At 47.2% G+C, this 10685-nt stretch overlaps 1 protein-coding gene across 1 annotated transcript; it reads right to left on the bottom strand.

Moving 5' to 3' along the window:
• Window positions 1–259: 259 nt before the first annotated feature.
• FAM83A (family with sequence similarity 83 member A) lies at window positions 260–8708 on the bottom strand. Its single transcript, XM_015856176.2, has 4 exons — window positions 8019–8708; window positions 5116–5283; window positions 3796–3920; window positions 260–876 (listed from the first exon to the last, which is right to left on the bottom strand). Exons 1-4 carry the CDS (start codon window positions 8589–8591, stop codon window positions 330–332), a joined length of 1413 nt encoding a protein of 470 aa, XP_015711662.1. The 5' UTR covers window positions 8592–8708; the 3' UTR covers window positions 260–329.
• Window positions 8709–10685: the final 1977 nt, after the last annotated feature.

The following is a 10685-nucleotide window of genomic DNA, read 5'->3' as shown; positions in this document are numbered from 1 at the left end:
CTGCTTTCAGGTGCCTGGCCACATGAAAACCACCTCAATCTATTGATACACGAAAGTGGTACCACGGGCAGGTGCTTGGCAGCAGCAGTGTTGCACTGTGAGCAGCACTGATAGGTTTATTCTTATTGGGATTGTGATGCAGCCGGTGTTTACGTGATAACAGGTGGCTTTTTAATTAGGGAATTAGCATCCATAAGCACCAAAACAAAACAGGAGACCTGAAATCATCCTTATTTTGTATTATGCAGAATTTCTGTATTCGTCAGTGTACGAGCGATTGCTAAACAGGTCCTCACTACGTTTACCTGCAACTCAAAGCAAGGTGGTGATTATGCAAACAGGTTACCTTTATGGAGGCATCTCCAAGGTGAGCTTAAGCCTGTCCTGTTTGGTTCCTCTTGTCTAACTCTTACAGGTCGGTAAATGTTCATGTTGTTATAAAGAGCTGCAGAGCTGTCGGCCATGTAGTGCGGCTGATAGAAGTTAGCCTGGATGGTCGGCTGTGCTGGGGGGGGTGTGAATGAGACAAAGCTGTGGAAGGAATTAACTCGATGCAGAGGTGACTGAGGGCTGAAATTGCTGCTGAATATGAGAGTTCTTGGGGTTTGCTTGGCCTGATGGTTGCTTCCAGTTGAGAGGCTGCTCAAGGGGTCTGAAAGAGTGTTAGCACTTCCCTCGTCGCTGTCAGGGAGGCTGCGTGGCAGGGCCCAGCTCTGGCTGAAGAGGAAGGGCATGGTGCGTGGCGGAGTCTTCGGTCCCCTCACTGGCTTGGACAGCGCATAGAGGTGGCGGAACTCCTCATCAAACAGCTCCACAACTTGACCAGTGAACTTGGAGAGGAGGTTGCGGTGAACCTGGCCACATAACCACGTGAAGCTGGAAGGAGAGACATGGTAAGGGTTAGCCATTGGGAATGGGAGTTCCCCACTGGGGCGGTGCTGGGGCTCATGGTCCAAACACAGGATGGAGATAGTGTCCTGGCTGAATTTCAGGTCAGTTCACATCAGTGCTCTCTCTTTGACTTTTGGATCAAATCTTTTTATTGCAGCTGCCACTAAAACCTTCAAGAAACACTCTGTAAAGTTCTACAGCCTCCCAGAGGGAGTGATGGGAACCAAGACCAGCATCCATGTCAGCACTTAAAGTCAGATGCTTTTTAAGTCATGTTTGGGTGTCTGTTCCACAGTCTGAGTTTAGACCCCTATTAGGAGCCACTCTTCCTCTTGCAGTGCTTGAATTAAGGTCTCATCACATCTTGTCTGCAAAAACATACATTGTATCTTGCCTGCAGAATGACATACCCCCATTTGTAATCTTACCCACTCAGAACCAACATGAGGAATGAAAAACAACCGTCCTTTGTTTGCACTGTGCTGTGCTGCTGTCTGCGCTGGTCAGGAGGAGCACACAGAAACCCAACCTTCCTGTGGCTTCCCGCCCCCACACAACGCAAACCAGCACACCTGCATTGACAAGTTGGACAAGTGCTCATTTCCTTCACTACAGGTAGAATGAGATGAAAAGTATTTCTAAAGCCTTTACAAAATTAGTAATAATAATAATAACAATAATAATAATAATGCTAAACCACCTACTTTGCTGTAAAGGATAAACACTGCAGCAGTTTTTATTCTGGGATCCAGAGACACACCTCAGAACGCTCCACGGCCCGTAAATGATTTTTCTTTTACACACTGCCCTAATCCACTCAGCAAACATACATTTGTGCTCTTTTACCAAACCACAAGCTGGCTTGATTGAGCTGCACAGGCTGCCTTGTGCCACAGCATCACCAATAAAACAAAATGTAATTACTCCCAGCTGAGCGGGGCTCGCGTTGTGCAGCAGAGGCTGTAGAGCAGCACCAGGTTTGAACCCAGGTTACTCAGTGTCAAAACCCCGTGTCCCAGTTATTCCTGTGGGACTTTATTAGCTACGCTGGATTTGCAGAAGCATTACAGACAGAGCCAGGTTTGGCTGTAGGTGTGTGCGCTTCACATCCTGTTGTTGTCATGCTTTGACAAAACTGAAATTCAGAAGGGCAGACAGCCTCAGACACTTTGCATCTGCTGGTTTGAAGCAGTCTTAAAGAGGGTTAGGTTTGGGATGCACGTTGTTTCTATACTGTTAATTCAGGAGCAAGGGGAGGAGTGAAGTAACCACTACTTGGGCAATTCACAGAATGGTTTGGGTTGGAAGGGACCTTTAAGATCATGTAGTTCTACCCCCCTGCTATAGGCAGGGAAACCTCCCTCTAGACCAGGTTGCTCACAGCCCCATCCAGCCTGGCCTTGAATGCTTCCAGGAAGGGAGCATCCACAGCCTCACTGGGCAACCTGTTCCAGTGTTTCAGCACCGTCACAGTAAAGACTTTCTTCCTACTATCTAGTCTCAATCTCTCCTCTTCCAGTTTAAAACCATTTCCCCTTGTCCTGTTGCTACCTGCCCTTACAAACAGTCCCTCTCCAGCTTTCCCCTCTTCTCCTTCAGGCACTGGAGGGCCGCTCTGTGGTTTCCCCAGAGCCTTCTCCTTCTATCTGGCCTAAATCTACCCTTCCTGAGCTTGAAGCTATTATTTCCCTTTGTTCAAAAGTATTTGTTTTAAGGCTTTTTTCTGTTAGTTTTGAGATCTACTCAAATTTCCTTTCCAACAAATACATTGCAGAAGAGTCTGTTTTACTCTCTTTTAAGATTCATAGAATCATAGAATCACCAAGGATGGAAAAGACCTAAAAGATCATCCAATCCAACCATTCACCTATTACCAATAGTTCCCAACTGTTTACACCTGCAGAGGTTGATGGGTAAGATTCGGTGATAACAAAACTTTCAGATGAATGGAGTGAGAGCCAGAAGCCCACAGCACTGCCAGGTATTGATTGCCGCTTATAAGCTGGGGGAATCCACAAATTGAGCATACTGAAGTCAAATAGCACATAGATTCATTCCACCCCACTATCTCTGATTGCTTGCTGCATAGGAGATAATGGATAATGTAGGATAACTTTGACAAGGCTCTTGAATTTAGAAGATGATGCAACAGCAATAAAGAATGAGAGGAGTGACTGCACTGCAGGCTTGAAGGCTTTTTCTTTTTTCCTCTCTCTTTTTAATAGGATATAAAAGCCAAAAAGGACCTTCTTGGCTACAGCAAAGATGTCTTGCTCAGTCCCCCTTTTCCCACACATCTGTTCTCCGCAGAACTCTGTTTTAGCATTTCTGTACAGATCCGATGAGAAAACTGAACAACAATTAAGCCACAGAGTCCCATAAATCAAACAAAAAGCCACAACATGGTTTGTTCACTTCTTGTCTGACAGTTCATTTGGAAAGTGAATGAAAGAATGGGCACCTGCCTCTGGAGACTGCCGAGCTCTTACAGCCTTCGCTGTCCCCACACGGTCATAGTTGCCTTTGCTCTTATAGTTAATCTTCCTGTTGGCACAGTTTTATCAAAGCAATTAAGTCTCCAAATCATAAACCTGGATTAAGGAAAACAATCTCATCCTTTTAATTAAGTAATCACATCTGTAATTTTTTCTCTTGTCCTTTTTGTATCCGAGCTTCTAGGATACACCTCAGTCATTTGTGATGCTTATCTACGTAACCACGAGGCTTAGGAACTTTATTTACTTGATGCAAACTCAGAACCTCATGAAATTCCCTGACCTGAGGATTGTGGACCTTAATTAAAAGCCCAGTTGTTGAGATACTACGTCCTGTGCCTGAAATCATCACAACAACTTGCAAAAGAAAAAAGGACAAAGAAAAATAAGTGCAGCGGTGTTACCTCACCTGTAGGATCCAGACAGAACGTATCTCCAGTCAGAGATAAGAAATTTTTCTTGTATTTGTCCGGAAAATTTCCTGCCTGATTTGGCACAATACACCTCTCCAGTAACACTGCGGACTGAGATATTCTAAGAAAGAAAAAAGGATTATTTGAACAGTGAATTTGTTTGAACTAAAAATGGAAGGAAAAGGCTTCTTTTTTCCCTCCTGCCTTTAACGCTTCACTTCCCCCATCCCTGTTACGGTTTCTTCATGGACTCCATTGGGCATAATGGAAGCCCAGCCAAGTTTTCAGGGTGAATTTTTCAATGGGCAAATAAGCATCATGAAAACTTGCACAGAGGAGCTGCAACCTATGACAGTATGGCTGCTCCCCCTAGTTAGATGAGTACTAGAGATGTGTCCATAGCCAAGAACAGTCTGTCACCTCCGCTGACATCTCAGCTCTAGATCCGATCCCTCTTGTTTTACCCTGATACACCAATGGCATAATACAGCAGGGCAAAACCTTTTCTCTTCTAATCAGTACAGGCAACTGAGTGGCTGGTGAAGCCCAGACAAGCCACCAGTATCGTATCAAATGTAAATACATGTGAACGGAGGTGAAGGTGTGTTTGACCCATGGTATTGATTCATAGAATCATCTCTATGGTTGGAAAGACCACTAATTGCTCCTAGGCCAACCGTCAGCCTACCCCCACCGTGCCCACTACCCACGTCCCTCAGTGCCACATCTCCATGGCTCTTGAACACCTCCAGGGATGGTTAATTTTAAGGTCAGTTTCCTCCAGCAGAGATGAAGTTGGACTAAGTTAGCAGACAGCTAAATGTGAGGTATAACCCTTAAAGCAAAGCCTTAGCAACATAATTTTATCACATTTCATGCAAACGCCCATGGAATTAAACTAAAATACTGAGGCTGAGGATCAAGAGCAGCAGTCAAATGAGTCAGGCAATGCCAGCAGAACTCGGCCCTCACAGCCCACCTGAGAGAACCCAGTTCAGTCTTTCTGGTCACCCAGGATTTTCATGTGCAGGGTTTTGTGTGCAGCTCAGGCTTCCCACTACCTACAGCTACCAGATTACCTGTCTTAGGGTCTAATGGATATCTAATGGACATCCAGTCTAATGGATATCTAATGGAAATGCCTTAACTTCCTCAAAAATGCATTGAAAAGTGTAGGCATTTTTAGAGGATAATTATATTACCGTACCTCTGGAAGTCTCCTTCTCTGTTTTAATTACATGTTAGGGATGCTAGGAATGGCCCTAGCATAACTGTGCTTCTAACCCAAAGCCCAAAGAATCTGAGAGCCATAGTACCTTGAAGAGATCCTCAGCAATCTGCAGCTTGTCGCACATCTCTGAAAAGAGATTTATATTGCCATGGTCCAGCAGCAGGTAGACAAACACCATGCGCTTGTTGGCTGCCTCCAGGAGGTCACAAAGGATCTCAGTGTCTGTGAATACATCCATCACGATAGCCAGCACCTAGGGGAAAAAGTGGAAGCATTAGTTGATGTAAGTCATGGCTGCCTGGACTGCGGTGGGTATTTCATGGAATCATAGAATCACAGAATGGCCTGGGTTGAAAAGGCCCACAATGATCATGTAGCTTCAACCCCCCTGCTATGTGCAGAGTCACCAACCAGCAGACCAGGCTGCCCAGAGCCACATCCAGCCTGGCCCTGAATGTCTCCAGGGATGGGGCATCCACAGCCTCCTTGGGCAACCTGTTCCAGTGCATCACCACCCTCTGTGTGAAAAACTTCCTCCTAATCTCTAACCTAAACCTCCCCTGTCTCAGTTTAAAACCATTCCCCCTTGTCCCATCACTATCCATCCTCGTAAACAGCCATACCCCCTCCTGTTTATACGCTCCTTTCAAGTACTGGAAGGAGACAGTGAGGTGTCCCCAGGGCCTTGGGTTGTTTGTTTTCTTTTAAACTCCAATAAATGCAAACTTTGGAAGATATCTATTCTGCTTCTCCCCTGCATCGCTGAATCAATGAGACAAGTTGCTTCACTGTTTTATTGTTCATATAAATCCAACATAACATGTCATGCACTTCAGTTAAGTTCTTTTCATCACCAAACATGATGTGAACCAGGAAACTGTAGGTGAGATTTCAGCACTAGGAAGGATATTAAAGCACTAATAGGAGAATAATAAGGATGTAGCTAGAATAAGAGGCCACATCGCTTGCCAAGTGGCTTTCGTAAGTCACGTACATTTAGCAAGTACTGAATGACGCTTTCCCTGTTACAACTTATGTCTGGAGCAGTCCTGTTCTTAAATCCGCTCCCTGCAGTTGGTAGTGGGCTGACAGACTACAACAGCTCCATGTTTATTTCTTTTTACATCCAACTTTCACAATAATTTATGAGCTAATTGTTTCAGTTTAAACATACATCCACATTTCCAAAGTCACCAACAGCAGGAACTCATGTAAAAGCCTTGGAGCAGCATGGTCTGCCCATAAAAGACCCTCCAGCGTCTTGTATTCACAGCCTCTAGGCATTGTGTGGTTGAAGGAACCATAAATGTGCTATAAAACCAAGCTCACGTCTGCCAGTGCCAGGTAATTGCCCAGTGCTGTCCAACACCTTGTGTTCACACTTTGTGAGCACACTTTGGACTGTGCTTGCCTTTATACACAGCACAGAACTGCCGTCTCACACTCAGCCTCACCGTAGCTCCAGACCACTCTCACACGCTGCTTCTTCACCAGTTGTTCCCAATGTGTGTTTCTGACTTGGCTCTTCTCTCTTCCTGGCAATACTCCTCATTTCTTTTGCCTGAATTTCCCTTTACAATTTGTGCATCACAAGGATGTCAGGGTTATAGACGCACACAATCATTAAGGTTGGAAAAGATGTCAAAGACAAACTAGTCCAATTGTTCATAATCCAACTGATTATAGCACTCTATTCGGATTATAATACTCTCCGCTCTCTGTTTCTCCACAGTTTGATGTCATCCACAAATATATTCCTCATTCTATTATTTATGCTGCTAATGGATACCTTAAGTACTATCATAGCCGTCGTGTCCCCTTATCACACGCTTACAATTCCCTCCCAGCTCCAATGGCTCTGACTCTAGAGGGCTCCACAGATGCACTGGAGAGCAGAACCCACAAAGCTCCCTTTCCACCTGGGTGTATGTATGGTAGAATCATAGAATCCCCAAGGTTGGAAAAGACCTAAAAGATCATCCAGTCCAACCGTTCACCTGTTACCAACAGCTCCCACTAAACCATGTCCCTCAACACAACATCCAATCATTCCTTGAAGGTCTCGCCTTTCTCCAGCCAGCAGAAATTTGGGACTAAAGTTTTTAGAACAGAATAATATTTTGCTTACCTAAAAGCCATGGGTGTGTGGTCTCAATCCCTAGAAACACCGTTTTCAACAAGTAAGCAAAAAGCACCATTTCCATGGGAGAGCAGCTGTGTTCCCAGCTCTTGGGCAGGGCCTGTCGCTCCTCACCTAAGGCTGAGGATGTGGCCAGTACTTTGCAATAAAGCAAGGAAGTCACTCCCTGCAACTGATACGGCCCAGTGCTCTGAGCCTTGCATCCCCATTGGGGATTTCACTGCTGCTGCTGAAGGCTCAGAAGCTCTTGCATTTCCCTTCTAATACAGCAGTCACAAAGAGTTTGTTTCTGACCATTCATCTCTGAGGCTACCAATAAAACCCTGAGTTTACATGGGCAAAATCCCTTGACAGCGATAAGGAGAGATCTGAAGTGCTAAATATTTTCCCCTGAACACTGATCTGAGCTGTCACAACACCACCAGAACACACTGCCAATGGTTTTTGCCCCCTTCAGCTGTTTGTCCTCAGATTTTCCACTCATGGACACCTGTCCTGTGACAGGAATCTCTCTGTGTCCTCATCACTTATCTATATCAGACTTCCCTTGTACCTCTCCCACACTCTGAGTGAGGCTCTGAGGCTCTATATGATGTTTTAGCAGCACAGATAAAGTATTGGGGATGGGGTACCTTCTGAATGGGTCCATTCCCTGGGGGACACCTCCTGGCACACGCATGCCCCCTTTTCAAAGAGCTCTGTCCACCCACACCTCCCACCAATCCCTCACATCAACCACTGTTTATTCAGAGCTTGCTTCAGCTTAATTCTCATTCATGGTAGGACGGTGCTGTGCATGACTCCTGCAGCCTGGCACATGCAAAGGAACATGAGCTTTCTCTCCATACCTGTGTGGTCTTGTTGATGTACCGGCGTATGATGTCTCTGATGTTGCTGTTCTTCTCTGTCTGGAAGTACACAGTGGCCGTGGACTTCTCCTTTAAATAAGGCTTTTCTGCTGTAATCCATGTGTGCAGGAGAGCGGGCTCGCTGCTGTCAGAAATGGTGGGGAAGTACGTCCCTGAAGGCAGGGAGCCGCCATCGTTCTGCCTTTGCGTGGCTGCCCCGTCTGCAGGAGATTCCTGAGCATAATAGGACTCCCGGGCGTTCTCCTTGATGTACTGAGCTTCCACCGAGGAGAGGAAATCCACCTCTCCCTCTTTGCTTAAAGTCTGGAGATACGAGTCTGTCCCACCATCCAGGAAAGCGTCTGTGGCCAATCTGATGCTTTCATTATGGCTGAAATCTGCTTTCGTTGACTTTAAGGACTGGTTCTTGATGTCCTCCAGCCGCTTCTTTATCTTGCCCATGTGTCTGGGGTGGCTCATGGCTCTGTGTCTCAGCAGCCGATCTGCAGAGTAGGCACCATGCATATGCGTGGTGCAGGCGACGCAATCGCCCGTCGTGTTGGGAGTCTGCATCCTGCGTAAAATCACCTCGGCTGAACGAATTAACTCTGAATAAAAACAAAGAGATCTTATTACCTCTGGCGAATTCACACTCCCCGATTCTGTCAGTACAATTATCTTCAAAAACAACCCAAGCTTACTACTCAGGTGATGTTGTACTCCAGCAACAATCTGTTTCCAGATGGGACACAAGTACAAAGCTGATTAGATTGCTTATCTGCGAGGCACCCACCTCACCCCAAGGGAATCCGAAGGACTCGCATCCAATTACCAGGGCTGTTTGATTTGGCTGTATTTCTCTTCTCCGAGCATCCTGTGAAATGCGAGCGAGGAAAGTATTCAAGCAAAAGCAGGTAGGCTCCCAAGTATCGTTGCACAACCTTCAAAACAGCTTGAGGCTTCTCTGTCTTCCCATAGCATTTGCTATGGAGCGAAAACTTTAAGTGGGACAAAGACATCAGCCACGTCCATAGCTTCAGAACAGCAGAAGGTGTTACGGACTCCTGTCTGTACCTACATGCTGCCAGGCAGGCTTAAAAATAAACCTGAAATTCGTCACTGTGCCCCGTTCACAGTATGTTGCTATTACCATGGACGATTCACTCACTTATTTCTTTAAAGCTTTGTGACTACGCTGTCCTATTAAAAGAAAAACACCCCTTCCCAAACATCCTGAGCATTATGTGGAGGGAGGGTTGTGAGCTGGCCTCAAAGCATCAGAAATACAAACACTCATCATTTGATTGTGCACATTTAGCACTGTTTGTTTGGTTCCCTACTATTTTTTTTTTTGAAGGCTGCAGCTCCGCAGTCACGTTGTCACACCGTGGTGGCCCAACTGCTGTCATTAGCAGGACAGGGGTTCGCAGTGGGGTGAGAGGCAGCGCCTCTGGGAGCCAGGCGGACTGGTATGACAGAGCAGGGCGAGGCCAGGCGGGGTGTGCAGGCACCTGCCCCAGGTGTTCCATAAATACTTGCGTGCATGCGTTTATGCAGAGGCACGTGTGACACACTTTTATCACACAGGTTGGGCTCGCCATCGCTCTGCTCCACGCTGCTTCAAGGCGCTGTGGGGGCCATAGGCAGTGCAGGGTGGAGCACACACAGGCCTCATACAGGGTAAGGGCTGCTCAGGGCACCTCAGAGCTGTAGGAGTGCTGTCCTTCTTACCAGCACGCTCGGGAGCACCGGTGTCCTCAGGGCTCGTCAGAGGCCTGTTTGACCAGGGTAGCTTCCCAGATTCTGTGTCTGTGTCCCCACGGTATTTTCAGATGCCTTATGGAAAATAAAAGGAAAGAATTACATGTCAGCACGACACAAGCATCCATATGAAAACAGAGAGGAGTGTGAAGTGGTTCCGATTTGACACGCAGATCTCTGGGGGAGGGAACACCCACCTCAGGGCTGGAGAGGTGGTGTCCGAGCGGCACAGCCTGCGATGTGACTTTAGGACCTGTCCCCTGCCCTCCCCCCACCCCGACATCCGCCCACAGCTGTCAGACGCAGCAAAAAGTCATTAATTATCTAGTGACCTGCTCCGCGCAATTATGTTGAAAAGGATGCCGCCTAATTAATGTGACGTGAGAGATCGCGCCCTGTCAACACCAATCAGGGCCATCACTGGTCCTGCCTGCTGTCCAGCCCCGGCTGTGCCAGCACTGCCACCTCAGGCTCCTTATGGTCACCATGGGGTCCAATATGGGCACCAAATGGTCCCTTATGGTCACCATGGGGTCCAATATGGGCACCAAATGGTCCCTTATGGTCACCATGGGGTCCAATATGGGCACCAAATGGTCCCTTATGACCAACCTGATGTCTTGAGGTCCTTGTGTTGCCACTTCAAGGCTCACACCCTCACCACATGGGGTCCCTCCTGGTCACTTTGAGGACCACACAGCCAACCCAGTGTCCCCACAGTTACCCTGGGGAAGGCTCCAGTGTCAGGCTGGGGTCCCGTACAGTCACCTCATGGCCACCTTAAGGCCCTACACTATCACATGGATGATGTGCATGGCCACCACAGGGACACACTGTGAACTTGGAGCCCCACGCTGCTGACAGATGTGGCCACCACATGCTCCTCTGCGGTCACCACAGGGTCCC

This window comes from Coturnix japonica, chromosome 2, assembly GCF_001577835.2.
Source record: "Coturnix japonica isolate 7356 chromosome 2, Coturnix japonica 2.1, whole genome shotgun sequence".
Lineage (NCBI taxonomy): Eukaryota > Metazoa > Chordata > Aves > Galliformes > Phasianidae > Coturnix > Coturnix japonica.
Note: the sequence above shows the minus strand (reverse complement) of the source record. Positions and strands in the feature narration are given on the sequence as shown.